The sequence below is a fragment of the Brachycentrus maculatus genome, unplaced genomic scaffold, assembly GCF_059751285.1.
Source record: "Brachycentrus maculatus isolate JH-2025_06_01 unplaced genomic scaffold, ASM5975128v1 h1tg000227l, whole genome shotgun sequence".
Taxonomy (NCBI): Eukaryota; Metazoa; Arthropoda; class Insecta; order Trichoptera; family Brachycentridae; genus Brachycentrus; species Brachycentrus maculatus.
Window position 1 is genome coordinate 400,147 of NW_028280978.1, and position 17,646 is coordinate 417,792.

At 35.7% G+C, this 17,646-nt stretch overlaps 1 protein-coding gene across 3 annotated transcripts; it reads left to right on the forward strand.

The window, feature by feature from the left end:
• Positions 1-1,350: 1,350 nt before the first annotated feature.
• On the forward strand, positions 1,351-17,266 carry Nipped-B (Nipped-B cohesin loading factor). Of its 3 annotated transcripts, none has more exons than XM_088264465.1 (27): positions 1,351-1,731; positions 1,831-1,949; positions 2,113-2,281; positions 2,362-3,170; positions 3,398-3,603; positions 3,877-4,078; positions 4,517-4,678; positions 5,250-5,437; positions 5,878-6,115; positions 6,517-6,749; positions 8,307-8,555; positions 8,640-8,855; positions 8,934-9,647; positions 9,778-10,023; positions 10,492-10,803; positions 11,136-11,277; positions 11,836-11,963; positions 12,053-12,287; positions 12,469-12,623; positions 13,154-13,418; positions 14,135-14,325; positions 15,009-15,208; positions 15,295-15,418; positions 15,717-15,863; positions 16,176-16,396; positions 16,604-16,778; positions 16,862-17,266. In XM_088264465.1, the coding sequence occupies exons 2-27, from the start codon at positions 1,883-1,885 to the stop codon at positions 16,997-16,999; spliced, it is 6,132 nt and encodes a 2,043-aa protein (XP_088120591.1). In that variant the 5' UTR covers positions 1,351-1,731; positions 1,831-1,882; the 3' UTR covers positions 17,000-17,266. The 3 variants fall into 3 exon arrangements, with proteins under 3 accessions (XP_088120591.1, XP_088120590.1, XP_088120592.1); XM_088264464.1 differs by having other exon boundaries at positions 1,351-1,421; XM_088264466.1 differs by having other exon boundaries at positions 1,351-1,421; positions 2,372-3,170.
• Positions 17,267-17,646: the final 380 nt, after the last annotated feature.

The following is a 17,646-nucleotide window of genomic DNA, read 5'->3' on the forward strand; positions in this document are numbered from 1 at the left end:
GCAAAAAACGAACGTTTGGAAGCAGGCTTAACAACTACAATATTTACCATTCATTTTTTTATAGACTTTACTTCTATATTATTGTGATTTCTATGGATTTTACCATAGATTAATAGTGATGCACTAAACTGATAATCGAAGAAGTCACTATTTTTATTTTAAAGATTATCAGTAAAGAATAACTCTATCATTTCAATAATTACAATACCGACTATTTCCTTTCATAAATGAACAAGTATTTTAACCCATTTTTGGTCAGTCATTGAGAGAGAGACTCTATATTCTAGCTTTCAGTCCTCTCTAACTACATTTAGCCATGCATTTAAAATTATGTCCATTGTAATATATTATTTTGACTGCAATGAAAGTAATGCGTAATTATTCGGATATTTTCGAATTACAGTTATTTTTTTACATGAAAATAAATCAATTTATAGGTAGGAATAGATGATGAAACGAGCAAATTTAATGCTTGGCTAGAAAAATCATAAGCGGTGTCATAACTCGTGACTATAGTGTCACGTCTAAACGATAGATAGATATATTTTATTTATTTATTTATTTCATAGATACACACATTTTTTCTCTATGTATTACGGTTCTTAAGGTATGGCCTGTGTTGAGCCAAAATATTTACATGTTAATACATTTATTTATTTATTATGATTTGTTTTTATATTAAGTTTAAACAATCGTTAAATCCTTGCATCGCTTTAGGCACATGACTTTTTCATCATTAAAGCTTTTTACAGATGTTTTAAAATAATCATATGGGAAATCATTCAAACGGAAAAAAATATTAAATATTGTTTTGTTTTAAAAACAACCAATGATTGAATATTGAATACTGAATCGGAGTTACTTGTTTGAAGTATTCAATAAATGTGTCAATATTTTTTTTTTCAATATACGAACAAATTATTTATATATAATATATACATGTTTGTATTGATAAAAGGAATTTGTTTTGTAATGATTGAATCGAGTCTCCAATAAAATTTAACTGAAAAAGCCTATCAGAGGACCCTTTAAAATTAATTCCATATATATATATATATAAAGAGATTCTTAGATTTGTGTGAAGACAACAATCGGGAATTATGATAATGATAATATTAATTTTATATAAATACTTTACTTAAGATTCAAAACACAAAATATTTTTTAAAAAGGCAAATTAATAGTTTTTTATTATTTAGAATTGATTTTTGTTTCAGTTGGACAGGAACTGCTGAACCCCAGTAGTACCTACCTATGTTTTATGAAACCGTTACTAAACTGTAAACTATCAACCAATCTATATCTATTATGTTTTCAGTAAATATCTATGCAACACCATAATTTGTCATCCATTTCTGATTATCTAAATACTAAATATCGCTTTGTTTAACAATACCGTCACCAAATTTCACAATGAAATCGTGAGTTTTAATTATTTATCTGGTTTTTGGTTGTGTATTTATAGCCTCAAACTTCCTCAAGTATTGTTGTATTTGCATCTTCAGGGAGTTGGGCATAGATGCGCTGACCTTCGTTGTGATGCACAACAAAGCATCAAATTGACATCTGCCACAATTTTTCTGATAATTTGTGTAATTTTCAGTAATTTCTACCACGTTAGCAATAAATATTCGACCAAGTGACTTATCTAGAAACTGCAAACATCTCATTTGTTTATATCGAATTATTTACTATGGTTGACTTACTTTTTGGGATTTTCGTAGTATCCAGGTATTTCGATTTCCGAAGGATATGTGTAATAGTTTCACTCCAAATAAGAATTATATCACGTATTTGTAATTCTACACCAGTTTTTGTATTTATTTGCAGACACACACGGTTAGTTGGATGATAGGTAAAATTTGCCAGCATTCAGTTAAAAATGAATGACCGGGACATCCCGAGTGTCCCTATCACAACTTTGGCAGGGGTAGCAAGTCTCACCGACTGTAAGTATGCTCATTCTGTTACAATATCTTAAAATATTTGAGTGGGAACGCATTTGTTATTGTTGACCTAATTAACTATTACTCAATTTTTTAGCTGAAATTTGCATGGAAACTTGCTAATATGGTAATTAGTGTGTAATTTAATCATGTTTGTACTTTTTAGTACTACCAGTTTTGCCACTGCCGACACCGTTGCCGCAAACTTTGAACAATAAGTCTCAATTATTCCATCCCCGAGTCGCGGAAGAAGCGGCCATATTGCTCGCTACTCGCGATGAAACTTTGGTATCCTTGTTAGTTCAGTCTTTGATGCAGACTTCGGCGGATCACATGTTGGTTGAGTTGTATTCTCTTTTTGAATTAACTAAATTGTAATGTTTGCTTTATTACCTATATTGTTTTCTCTTCCTAGAGAACTTAAGGACGAAAATGTCGGGATGGACCTCAACACTGTGCAAAGGGAAAATATGCCAGAACTTCTGAATGGTATATTGGAATTGAACCCGAACGTATTCAACGGACCGCAAGCAAACGGGTGGAACAACCACAACTATCCCAAGTTCAACGGCCTTTCCCCTTCTGGCAACTACGGGATATTCTCTCCTCAGAACTCGGTCAACGATAGCCCCTCCCCCTCTCCGTCACACTCCCAGTCAGGGCCGAGTGTGGCGGGCTCCGCCTACTCGCAACCGGTGCACCTGGCGGGTCAGCTCCCGCACGCCCTGCCCTCCCCACACGCCCTGCCCTCCCCGCACGCCCTGCCCTCCCCGCACGCCCTGCCCTCCCCGCACGCCCTGCCCTCCCCGCACGCCCTGCCCTCCCCGCACGCCAGCATGTCCTCTCCGCACGTCAACATGGCGTCCCCCCCTTCCCAGAGCAGGTTCCTGCACCCCATGACTTCCACTCCGCAGAATCACTTAGCTACCCATTGGGATTCCAACGATGCCTTACTGGACTCCATGCCTCAACATTCCCAAACTATTAGCCGAGCGTCTGTCATAACAGAACAGAAGACTTCGTTTGTGTCTGCCAATGTACAAAACGGTGGATATTTCAATTTGCCTCTTACCAACAATGATTCCTACAGTAATCAACATGCTTCGTCGATAAACACAACCATGAGTCAAGACAGTGATCCTTTGTCGATATCGCCTCAGCACCATTCTAACCTCGAGCCCCAACCGACTCTTAATCTTCAAGATGAGATGTTGAGAAGACAAGGTATGTTTTTATAGTAAAAAGACATTCAGTAATTTTGTTAAAATTTTACCTTTTAATACAACCATCCATTCAACCAAAAAAGACATTAGGCCAGTCTTCTTTATAAGACAATATTACATTTGAAAGAATTTCAGTATGTTAAGATTCAGTTGTTATACTATTCAAGAATACAAGCCTTAGCGTAATGATAATAATAGCAAAGAAATCAGCTAATGTCGTTGTTTCAGAGCAATCTCCGGCGCAAGCCAGCGTGGCCCCTTCTCCTCTTCATCTTGGACCTCAAGTGTCTCTTCCAGTGCAACGAGAGGCTTATGTGATGCAGCCACCTCCAGAGCCAATGGAACTTAAAGAAGAAACTCCTGAACCTGCCAAACAAATCCCCGCAGTAGTGCAGCGTCTTCCGATTGTAAAATTAGATAGAATGAATTTGGAAGTGAGTTATTTAGTTATGGTATCAATATTATCTTTAAAAAGTACTTATTTATGTTTCAAAAACGGAACCTATGTTTGAATTTCAAAATTAGAACAAAACAAATACACATCTGAATTATTTTTTATCTATTCAATTAGACATACATATTTGAATATTGTTCCATTTTTTCAATTGTTTTTTTTTTTTAATGTCGACATACAAGTATGTAGTAAATTTTTACTCTTTTGTGTTAGATTATATAAAAAATTTCTGACATGTACTTTTATTTTATAGGAGGAATTAGCGAAAAAGTATTTATCGTCATCTCAAAAATCCAGTGTTCAAAATGATCCTGACTCAGACGAAGCTCCTTTGAAACCAAAAACTATGGATAAAGTTAAAAGTGATCTTGATAAGGCCAGAGAACGGAGTTGGCAGGCTGTTAAACGGAGGCATGAAGAAGCCAACAAAAAAGAAGAACAATCTGCTACGATAGGTAAGATTTATCATTATTTATAAGCTGATGTAGAAAACACTCATTAATTTAAAATCAGAACGAATGAAAATTTGTAAAACGATGTATTTTAGAATAAAATTCCAATATTTTTTATAATTAAAAAATTATATTATTTCATTCTTAGGTTTTAATTTAAGAATTTTAAATTCATTATCATATCCTTATATTGTTTTTTAATATTCTTAATGAGTTTTTGAAAGGTTTTTGGTAGGGAAAAATGGGTTTGAGCACTAAACTCACTGCCCACACTTGTATACCCATGTCCCATAACTTCTTTGTCTCTGTCAAAAGATATTTAATAAAAAATCATTATTGTAAATTGCATTATTAAATAAAAAGTGAAGGGGAAAAGGGAACCTTCTTTTAGGATACGAATAAAAAATATTATATATTTTATATGTTATGTTTTCCATACAGTAAAACCAAAATTAAGAAAAGTAGAACGACGGCTAGTTCCCGTTATTGAGATGCTATCTGTGGATGAACTCATGGAAACCAACACTTACCAGAGATTTAACCAGTTGATTGATGGTGTTTTTGAAGTAACTGATGATATCAACTTCTCTAATGATAATTATGGTAAGTTTCTAAAAAATTTTGCATTTCTTCTATGTATAGTCGCTGTGTGATTTATTAGTTTATTAGTTTAAAAGTAAATATATGGCAGTTCGAAATAGTGATGGGCATTTTTCTTCTGTTTTTAACCATCAATTTTTCAATTATTAACACATTTCGGATGGGTGTTTTTTACGCCTGTGGATGGCTGGCGACAGGATTTGATAATTATGTACATATATTTAAGACTTTTACAAAGAGATTAGTACATAATATTAATATAAAAACATTAAATATGTAATTCCTTATTTTCTGACTTTGAAATGACGCCAGCGCAGAATGTAAAAATACCCTTAAACATCAATTGATCGAACAGGTAGAATTTCTTTTCCCTTCCATAGTGTGTTAACTGAAGAATTAAAGAATTATTTCTTTTTAGATACCATTGTACCTAACCGAGCAAATTATAATAAAATATTTTTGTATATTTTGTAAAATAATATGAGTAAAAAAACATTTATTTTTGTGTTATATATGTATACATATAAATCTTTTAACATTTCTCAGTATCCTCATTTTAATTTTTGTTATGTAGACGGATGTGATGTCCCAGAAGAGTGGCTACTGTCTCGATATCAGATCCAGGAGCTGTGTGGGGAGGCGGCCAAGCTGAAGACTCTGGGAGCAATGGAAGCTTTCCCAGTCGACCGCCTTGTTCGACTACTGAACATTTTGGAGAAAAATATCAGAGTTGCCGAGCGTATCTCTCCCCTTGGAGACCCGGTGAGTAACTTAATAATAATTACCAAAAAAAAATAACTTACGCTAGATTAGTCTTTTTAAATAATTAAAAAAGGAATAACCCGCAAAGCCTCTAATTTTTGTAGGCTTATCTGCTGGTAGGATATTAAGGAAAGGGAATTTAAAATAAATCCATCTTAAATTTATTTTGAAATTGGCGGGAATCGAACCCACAACGTCAGTTTCGCAGTCGAGCGTCTACCCAACTACGCCACGGCGCCTGTCAAGTACTTCTTTACGCATGTAAATCTTCAAAATACTTTCAGGATACCAGATATATTTGCATATGAAGGTTACACAGCATACCATGAAAAAATCAAAATTAGCTAGATTTGAATAAGCTTTTTTTAGGCCAGTTCTGCTAAACTTAAAAGTGTTCAGCATAAATAATAAAAATTTATGCAAATAATTGTGTTTTCCAGGACGACAGCGAAGATGTGAGACTGATGTGGATGGAGACCACTCTGGAAAGGGTCATGTCAGCGGCGGACGCGTGCCTCACCGCCTTATATATTATGACGGCACCAAACATGCCCAAGAGAGTGGTCCTGGAGGATGTCATTGACAGGATTATTATGTTTACCAAATATCAGCTGCACAACACCATTTATGGCTCCTTTGATCCGGTCTACAGTATACAATCCACATCCAAAAAGAAAGGTAATGTCATCATTTTACTGACTATCATGTGTAATTTTCTGTCTCCAAGAACTCCAAAGACTGGAAGATAAGGAGCTCCTTAAAATTTAATTAAAAAATATTTTATACGCATGGTAAATTTTTTACATTTAACCATATAATAAAACATAAAAATGTATAAATAAATTAATGATTTCAAATCACTGTGAAAGCATTGGGACGGAAGGTAAGAGGTCAAAGTCCAAAAAGATATTCAGACATTGAACAATTCCGAGGATTACAAGAAGCGGAGACGGAATTCACATTGTAGAAGCGGATTGAAGGACCACAACACTCAGTTGAGCATAATGACTCAAATTTAGTTATTGTCGGAACGCAATTTTATTTCCCGCAACATATTTATTTGTTTGTTTTATTCTCAGGCGATCAGCGCAAGAAACGCTCGGGTCACGGTCATAGCGTCGTCAATAAGGAGAAGGGCATCCACGAGCTGTACAGCCGGCAGCATGAGACCGTGGCGTTGCTGGCGGAGCTACTGGGGGGCGCCACGCTCACCGACACCACGGTGCTGCATGCCAGCTCCATGGGTGTGTCTCCCTTCTTTGTGGAGAATGTCAGTGAACTGCAGCTGTCGGCGCTGAAGCTTGTGACCACTGTGAGTACACACTCCCGTACACTCTATCGTCCTAGCCCCACTGGCAACGTTTGAAAAATTGCCATACTTTTATAGTAGATACTGTCATTGCTCAAGGAAAGTATGTTTGGCAACAACAAAAATAGATTATTTAATTTCTTGTGCAGAATATATTAACATTTAGCAGATTTATTTTTATATATCAATATCTTTAACTGATTAAAAACAGGTAAGTGATAGAGGTCAAGGTTGTACCTTATAAGGTACAACCTTGACCATATATATAGCCATATATGGCTGTTTGAAATTAGTGGGGGAATAGTGCTTTTACATATAAGTAAAAATTAATTAAAATACCAAAGAGTTGCTATGAATGATTAAATAATGTTTATGATCAGTAATTTGATGAATAACAAGTAAGGTATAGAAAGTAGATCAGGTAAGGAGTCGAGGGGGAAGAGAGAGAGGATCCGCAAATGGGAAGGCAGAGATTCCCAACCCTATGCCCGCGGGCACCATGGCGCCTGTGGAACGATTCGGATGTGCCCGCCTTTATTCGACAGGGACAGAATTTTTTCGTGAACATTAATTAAAAATGTGAATTATTTTTATTTATTTGTTTTTTGAGTTCCTAGGTTTATTAAATACGTTTGTATTTGCGATATTGTATGTATGAGTGGTTCCTTTGCTGACAGTACTTAAAAATAAGTCGATTAAAAATAGGTGGCGCCCGCCACCCAACCAGTATTTTACAATATGCTCTAGAGCAGAGGTGTCAAACTCAAAAGGCACCAAAGGCCGCATAAGGTATTTTGGGTGCGCCGGTGGTCCACATCGAAAAACTCAAAAATCTCCTTTTCATTTTCATCTAACTTAAAGTGAATAATTTATTATCAAAGACAGCCACATGAGGTACAGTAGATCCAAGTTAATAATTTTGTAAAAGAATATCATATGTTCCGGTACACAAAAAGAACAATGAAAAATTAAAATAAATGAAAAATATAACCGCGGGTATCCGCAGGCCGCAATAAAAAAATACTCGCGGGTCGCATGCGGCCCGCGGGCTTTGAGTTTCACATGCCTGCTCTAGAGTGCAAAAAGGTTGGGAACCCCTGATATAAGGGATAGTTAGTTAATATTTTAAATGTTTCTGGAAGGTCATCATAGATATTAAAGGTGATAGATGAATAATATTTTCTCAAAACTAAGTAATTCATTGGTTTGTAGTTTATTGTAAAATAACTTGGTATTTGGTATACATGAAAAATACTAAAATAAAATTATGAAATGGTTATCATTGGTACCTCATTTATTCTAACTCAACATGCTTATCATTGAATATATGTCAAATATATACTTTGAAAAATTGTTGTATCGAGTCTGTTATTACTGCTTATTTCCATTATATTAGTCACAAATTGAATTCTAAAAGTATGACATACTGCAAGCCGGAAACAATGTTTTAACAAATCACTGCAAACTATACTTAAAATTTTATGATTGACTTGGGCTATCTTGCATGTTTGCTTATAATTATAATTGTGGTCACGTTTTATCCGCTGCAATTTTGTTTAGATTTTCACCAAGTATGACCAACACCGAAGATTACTCCTGGATGATATATTGGCATCCATTGCCCGTCTTCCTAGCACAAAGAGGAATCTTCGCTCCTACAGACTGAACTCCGAGCAACACATCCAGATGCTGACGGCCCTCGTGCTGCAGCTCATACAGTGCGTCGTGGTGCTGCCGGACAACCTGGACAAGTCGGAGAAGGACAAGGTGGAAGGGAACGAAGATAGTGCTATCAACAAGATGTCTCAGGTTATTACCGCATCTTATTGCTGCCTTATAATATCTTCGTTATTCTAAAATATGGTTTCTTAATCCGTGTGTTTTATTATGCAGGTTGACAAAGATGTACTTATTTACACTAAGTACGATTCGGCAGTGAGCATTGGTGGCACTTTTTTGACGTCATTTTTGAACAAGTGTCGTAGTCGATCGGAAGAAATTGACTTCAGGCCTCTGTTTGAAAATTTTGTCCATGATTTACTGTCTACAGTGAATAAACCCGAATGGCCGGCTACAGAATTATTGCTCAGTCTCTTGGGTACTATGCTGGTAAGTTAAATCAATTATCTGTGGATTTTTGTATAGTAAAAAAAACATAGATTTGTGTAAAACTTATGCTTCTTTTAGGTTAAATACACCGCAGATAAATCTATGGAAATGTCAGTAAGATTGGCATCTTTGGAATGTTTGGGTTTAGTGGCCGCCAGATTACGGAAGGATACGGTACAATCTCGAGGAAAACTCAGTACTATGGATCTTATCATAAGAGACATTAAAGCTGAGGAGGAAAAGGACGGAGTTATTACGGATAATTCTCTAATGGCAGGTCTGGATCCGGACGAAGAAAGGATTCAGTTCTTGCAGAGGGTTCTACTAGACTTCTTGGCAGTGAACGGGCAGCGAGAACAGGCTTGGGAGTGCGCTCGCCACTTCTATATCACGCAGTGGTATCGGGACTCTGTGGCTAAAAAGAAAAGTCTCAATCAACCCAAAAAAGCTACGCCTCACAAGAGAAAGAAAAAGCACAAGGATGACTCCACCGACGAAGACTCTTCGGACCCCGAGGAAGAAATTGATCGGATGTTCAAGCACTCGGAAGGAAAAGATTCTGATAAGAAGCACCATCCCGAAATGAGTGCCACCGATAGTTTGGATGTCTACAGGATGATCGAGAGGCGGAAAGCCTTTTATATTCAGAAAATTAGGCCTTTCAGATACCAAGGAGGCAGCCAGGTTCAAGTGATGCAATCGTACATAGATTATAGTGGAGCGGAGTTGATCGCCCAGTACTTAGCTTCTAAAAGAAGTTTTTCGCAGAGTTTTGATAGGTATCTTCAAAAGGTGAGTTTAAATAATTAATATAACAAACTTTATGATTGTGATTTTTTTCCATTTACAATTTTTAACAAAATGAATGCACTGAATTGAAATATTTTGGCCGTCACTTATTACAATAATGCGAATGTTCCAGATCCTCTTGGTGTTGTGTGAGAACTCTATAGCCATCCGCACTCGCGCCATGAAGTGCCTGGCCATGATAGTTGAGGTGGATCCGGCCGTACTGGGTCGGGGCGACATGACGTGCGGAGTGCACCGCTCCTTCCTAGACCAGTCTACGTCGGTGCGCGAGGCTGCCGTGGACCTGGTGGGCAAGTTCGTGCTCAGCCGCCCCGAGCTCATCGACAACTACTACTACATGCTGTCATGTCGGATACTGGTACATAATACCACGCAATAATCTCTCTCTTTCACTGCCACTATTTTAGGCATTGTTAAACAAAGCAATTTTTAAAATATTGTGATAATTAGTTTTTTATGGTTTGGAATATAACATTCTCCATGACTACTCTACATTAATGTGGTTTTTCATTAGTAATCTCGTTTGGTATCCACATGAGACACATAAGTAGCCACTGTTTATCATATTCCTACACTTAGTTGTTTATCATATTCCTACACTGTAGTTTTTGCCCAACTATCTTCTATGTTTTCTGTAGATTTTACGATAAACTAGTTATTATATTACTGTTTATAATTTTTGTTTGTTTGTCCCTCTCAGTTTGAAGTTTTTTTGTTTATAATCTATTAATCCGAATGTAAAAATTCAAAATATTTTATGGTAGTTCTATTTAAAAAATACTATTTGAGATGAATATTCTTACATTTCTTTGAATTACTCTTTTAGGATACTGGCGTCTCGGTTAGGAAAAGAGTCATCAAAATATTAAAAGACATCTGTATAGAGTGCCCCGAGTTCCCCAAAATTCCCGAAATATGCGTTAAAATGATTCGGAGAGTGAACGATGAGGAGGGCATCAGGAAGTTGGTGATGGAAGTGTTCCAGAACATGTGGTTCAGCCCGTGTCCCGTGTCCTCAATCAACAGGCACGCAGACCCCACTTCCGACCCCCTCACGAGGAAGGTCCTCAACATCACCGATGTAGTCTTGTCTTCCAGAGATATCGGCTTGGAATGGTTCCAACAGTTGCTACAAAGTGTAAGTTCATTGATCATAACCAATATAATGACACTCCATAGGGCAATATTTCTACACAAAATCATAAATTTATCAAAAAATAAATAGATTACCACTTTAAAAGTATGAAAGCTCATATGGAAGTCCTCTTGTCGGCTTGTGTTATTTATTCGCTGACAAAATCAAACTACAATGAGTACTTTGTATTGATTTTGGTACATTAAAATTTGATATCCATATTCTTAAATTATTGGAACATATTTTTCATTATGTATGGATAATACAAATGTTCACTTTTCACTTAAATGTGATATTTTAATTGATTGTTATATTACAAAATATGCTTTTTACAGTTATTCAAACCGAAAGAAGATAAGGAGGATTCGACAAAAATAAATTTTAACCCTCCCAAAGCACTCCTCCTATCTTGTCAACAAATAGTGGATTGCTTAATAGAAAATCTCCTAAGGCTAGAAGAGAACACATTACCCGAAGGTATTTATTTGTTATAAACTGGTTTAATAATCAATAATAACAACAGTCAAAATTATGGTTTAATAATCTGCAATTTATCTAAATTCCCATTTTAAATGTATGTATGCAAATTACGGAAAAAATGCATGAAAAATTATGCCATAATGCATATTAAATCAAAATGTTGCATTTGCAAAAAGCATATAACCTTCAAATTAGTCTGACTTACTGTAACACAATCTATTTTTAATAATGTACAGTAAATACTTGTCAATTAAAACAAATTAAAATTTGGCCTTAACTCGAAAAAGTTTGATAAAACTATTCGACCAGAAATTTTAGTATAAAATTTATTTGCGTTATTTATTAATATAAATTTATTTGTACAAATTTCGTTTAGTTATTTCATAATTTTTTTAAAAACATCTCTGAGCATAAGTTTGCATACGCAGAGTTTTTTCTCCTTTATGTTGAAAATAAACAAATTTTCAGTGTATATACATACATTTATCTTTGATCATTTTATTTCTCTCCTCTTTTGTAGATAAACATTTTTACTTAAAAATACAATTTTTTCAGGGGGTCAAGAAAATTCTCAGCGCTTAGTTGCGTGTTTAAGTACATTACATTTATTTGCGAAAATAAGGCCACAACTGTTGGTTAACCACGCCCTCACACTTCAACCATACCTTAGTTTAAAATGCCAGGTATGTCCGATATACATTTTATATTCATTGATTACTCTAATACCTGTAGGTAGTGTGTCTCACTCAATTTGTGATTTTATGTTCCACAGACGGCCAGCGATCAACAAATTATCAGCTGTGTAGCTTCTACTCTAGAATTAGTAGTTCCTCTCATGGAGCACCCGAGTGAGCCCTTCTTGGCGCAGCTGGAGGAAGACTCTGTTAAACTGATACTGCAGCACGGCCAAATAGTTATAGCTAGTTGTCTATCATGTTTAGGGTCAATTGTCAATAATGTAACAAAAAATTATAAACTTATCAGAGATGTCTTTCAAAAATACAATGGTAAGCATTTGTTCAACCTATAATAAGTTATTTCACCTCAAGGGGCTTGTATAAATTCCAGTCACTTGTATTTCAAGCGAACTTGCAAGTGTACCAGAATATACCCCGTAGACATTAATAGCTGTTCTTATTTAATATATATATATATATATAGAGTTTATATTTAAAATTGCACTTTCAGGCGTACTAGTTCAGTGGAAGGCGGGGTGGCAAACTAATCCGGAATTGATGAGAACAACTCACAGACGGCCGCAGTTTCGAAGAGCTCTATTCATTGTTGGATTACTCTTAAGACATTTTGACTTTACAGACCTCAATGTGATCTTAGGACTACCGGTATAGTATTATTTAATGCTTTACCATTACTTTGCCTTACAAAATGTGCAACTTCAATCAAATAAATATATTTCAAAATGTTACGTGTCATTCAAAAATATCAAAAATAAGAAGGAGAAAAAACTGCACTGACAAGATCCAGAATGTCAACAGTTGTTTTATTATTATAAGATATTTTTCTATTTGTCAACATTATGTAGGTAATTTCTGATAGTTATTGAAATTGAAATTGAAATATCTACTTGTGTATTGAAAAGTCAATTTAGCTTTCGACTCTTGCTTCTGATACTTAGATTTTATTATTTATTTTTACTAATTAATTTACTAATCAATGATGTACTTTGTTGTATGATGATTGTTGGTATGGATTAGACAAAGGGTGGGATAAACAAATCAATTGATTATTGAAAGAACTCTTAAAAATAAATTATTTTCATTCAATTCATCCCATTGCTAGATTAGACATAGTTTGGCTTAGTCTTAAATTAGTTATTACTCTTTGGTTTACAGCAATGTTTAAATATTTCTAGCCGGATATCAAAGACCAGGTGTTCCAGACAATGATGTTTTTTCTGAATCTGGATGACGAAGATTTCCAGGCGCACACTCTCAAGTCCGTGGGATCCGTGTGTGTCCGGCATTACGAGTTCATGCTGGAGCCCGAACTCAAGGACTACTACCACTACTTGCTGACCTCCGAGGTCACATCGCTGGACATGAAATCTGAAGTTCTTAAGAATATTGAAATGTATTTATTAGAAGAAGAGCAGAGAATGATAAAGCAAGATAAAGAATGTGAGTATAAATTGAGCATGGACCTAATCCAATTCTACCCATTACTATTTTTGATCTTCAAACTTGGGGTCCGGACAAAAATAATTGATTCAATTTAAAATAAAAAATCAAACAAAAAAGGTTTTGTACAATGATCCCACATAATGATACTTTTATGATGTTGTAAATTTGTTAACTGATTATTGCAATTTACATTTGTCTCCTTTCTAAATGTATTCATAAGAATACAATAAATATTACTAAGTATGTATTGTGTAATGGTTAATAATATTTAAAAAAATATATATGACTGTCTTTATTTTGTTTTTTGTGACAGCTATTTTGCTTTATATGCTCCATATTAAATTAGTAATTTTCTTGGTAAAATGAAACCACCAACCTAACTAATCTACAGCTTGGATAATTCGTGCCAATAATGAGCATTTTTTGTGAAATCACAAGTACAGTACAGGCGACTCTCACCGTTCACACATTCTAAACATGTCAGGAGATAGCGCCATGAAACATTTGGTTCAATCAGCCATTCGTATGACATCAACAAATCTACGATATGTATTCTTGATGTTTTTTTACATCACTTTACTTTCATCATTCGCACACATTTTCTGCAACCAATTATGTCCAAAAGTCGAAGGCTGTCTATATATATTTTTCTCAGAAAAAAATATAAAAAGGGGTTGAGATGTATGTTCATGAATATAAACATTTTGTTACAGGGTCAAAGCGATCAAAACAAGAAAATCTAAAAGAAATGGGTGACGTGTCATCGGGTATGGCATCCACCGTTATCCAACTGTACCTGAGAGAAATATTAGGATCCTTTCTTCACACCAGCACTGTAGTACGTACTAGCGCCATGAAGGTCATACAGCTTGTCCTCGCGCAGGGCCTTGTCCATCCGGTTCAGGTAACATTATTATACTTATTATTTTGCATCTCCGCATACAAAATTAGTGATGAAAATTTATAGTAACAGGTAAAGCTCGCTAATTTGAACAATGATTCTTAAAATGGTGACATGAGTTGAAAAATATCATGAAATTAAATAAATCTTTCTCGTCCTCCTGCTGCTATTTGAAAACAATACTTTCGATTATTTGTAATTCAAATAAATATGCCAATTTTTTTTTTAATGAAAATTTTACTACATATCTGCTTTTGTTATTTTGTTAATAAATTTTTAAAAATACCTTTGAAACTTTGCAGCACATGGGGAAAATGTGTTTTATTTTGATTACTCATTCGTAATTCAATTTTTTTTTTTTTTTAATTTTGGTCTTGTTATTTTGAGTTTTTGCCGTAATTGCAAAGTAAGTAAAGAGATATAAGTCCAACCATGAAAAAATATAGATCTGAATGTGTATATAGATACAAATAGTGTATTTAATATCTAGTTCATGTGTATGTGGTATTTGAGAGATGTGTCTGAATGGTGATGTCTTGTTCTATGTGTTGCTGTATTGATTTTTATTATATCCAAGAATTTGCAACAACTTGATTGAATGTGTCACTACGTGTGTAGAATAACAAAGTGTTTTTTTTTTTTAAATAAATGTTAATAAGATTTTCATTTCATATTTTTTTCTTCAGATCGTACCTTATTTAATTTCAATGAGTACGGACATGGAAGTTTCCGTGTCTCACACGGCTGACAAACAGCTTCAGGAGATTGACAAGAAATATCCTGGATTCATTCACATGAAGTCACAACTCGGTATCAAATTATCTTACGAGTTGCAAAAAATATTACAAGCAAGTCCCAAAAGCTACGGAATTATTCACGGATACAGGTAAATTATCACCAATGAAGTTATTTATCCAATCGGCATGTTTATAGCATATATATATATTTACCAGTTTTTTTTTTATCTTACAGAGTTAAGGAACAAGACGAATATCCAACTGCGTTAAATGGGTTTTTGTATTCACTACTACGAGTTACAAAACCTCAAAGAAGAGCGCTCGCTTTGTCTATTTTAAAACAATTTGATGAACACGCTGTAAGTATTTCCTTACGGCGAAATATAAACCCAATATTTTCCTTCATCGACACCTAGCAAACAATTAAACAACCTAAACAATTCTGGGCTAAAAAAATCCCTTTCCCATAAAATTGTCAAATGTGTCAAAAACTTGTTTTTTTTTAGGATTACACTGTTGATTTAGCAATCATACATTACACTAGGGGGTATTTTATGTTATCTGAGAATCAAACTGTGATAAATTTTGCAAATAATCCCAGAGTAATAATGCCTTTTTTTCCTTAATGAGTTAACTGAAGTTTGATTGTGTTTCCAGAAAACTCCCCTGGCCCAGATGCTTTATTTGGCGGACAACCTCGCTTACTTCCCGTACCAAGTTCAGGACGAACCGCTGTTCATAATTCATCACATCGATATTATCATATCTACCTCAGGATCTAATCTGCTGCAACTTTTTCGAGAAGTAAGTGCAAAATCTTGATACATATAGAGTAGATATAACACATAAAAATCTTCATAGTATCAGTTAATTTCAATGTGTTAAGTGGAGACTGACCGGAGCATTTTGTCGTAACGTAACACGTTACGATGCGAGCATTCAGGCAGTCAGTACACCGAGCCGAGCGCTCCATCCATAGTTTCGGATGCTCGCCGCGAGCGATGTTACGACGTTATGTTACGACGAAATGGTCCGGTCAGTCTCCACCTTAAGGTTGGTTGACAGTATTAATGGTTTTGTCCATAAGAGACTGAGGAATAATGTTTTGCGTTACAGGGCCTGATCCCCCTGCAGGTGTCGGGAGGGCAGGAGGGGGGCGGCGTGGAGGCAGGCGTGCTGGAAGAGGAGGAGGAGGAGGAAGAGGACGCCGAGGCACTGCTCGGGCGCGTGCCCCTAGACACGCTAGCCCTGCGCACGTGTCTCGCCACTGCGCAGGGCTGTCTGCTACTGCTTGTGCTCAAGCAACATCTCAAGGCCACCTACGGGCTCACCGACGCGTAAGTACTCACTGTGTCACATCCCAATAGTATATACAACACTACAAAATTGAATTTTTTAAAATCAATCTGGTGAACTTCGGGATACCAAATAAACTTTCATAATTTTACTGACCAGTAAAAAATTATGTTAAATTTTTCAACAGGTAAAATAAAAATATATTACTTTGTTTATTTGCATATAAGGAAAACATTTTTTTCTTTCAGAAAAATATCGCAATATTCTCCGTCAGAAGGAGCCAAAATTTATGAGAAGGCAGTAAATAGGAAATCTAATGCGAAATTCAATCCTAAAGCTACCATAACCAAACTGAAAGAAGAGGAAAGTAATAAAGAACTCGATGTAAATGGGAGAAAAGATCTTATTAATCAGTATCTTGAGGTAAATATTTATGAAGATATACAATTTGTCCGTATAGGATAGAAACGTTAACACAGTAGTAATACGCGGGTACTTTGTTCTAGTTCAAGCAACTGATGCTTAAGTTTGATCCGGAAGAAGAAGAGGACGAGGACGTGGCCCCTGCGGCCCCGGCTGCCGCCCCCGCGGGGGTCCCGGCTGCGGGCGCTCCGGCCGCCGTGGCCGCACCCCCCGCCACGTAGTGCGGGCCCCGAGTGGCGGGTCGCTGTGTCAGGCGAACGTGAGACGTTACGGAAACTGTGTACAAACACTTAAAGTACTCGTAGTGCCGAGACGGTAGATTATATCGGATAAAACATTGATAGTTTAAGCCAAGTGGTTTTGTGTGCGATGCCTGTAAATGTGTTGTATAGAGAACATTGGACAGGTGGACATTATGACACGACGACGCTGCCGAAGTCCGCGTACGGATCGAGAGCTGTTTGTGGTTTTCATCGGTCTCTGTATTTTATTTATAATTTCTAACGTAATTTTATTAAGTTAATGAAGAAAAATCTAAATTGTATCGTCGTTATAGTACATATATTTTCTACGCAATAATGCCTAGCTATTCTCTAAATATTTATTTTCTTAATCAATAATGGCGATGAATATTAACAACCTATGTCTTTATTGAAAGAGCAAATAATTATATTAAAAATAAGCGTGTCAGAGAAAATTTAAATGGAATAGTTCCGAAGGATCAAATATATTTAGGAAATTGAAGCTGGTCAATTGTGAAGATTTCCGACACAGAAGGCGGAGATGATCATCCCACTCATATCCCTCATCTGAAACTGTTGAATTATCGCATCATCCACTTGCTGCCACGGTCGACCGACAGTTTGTG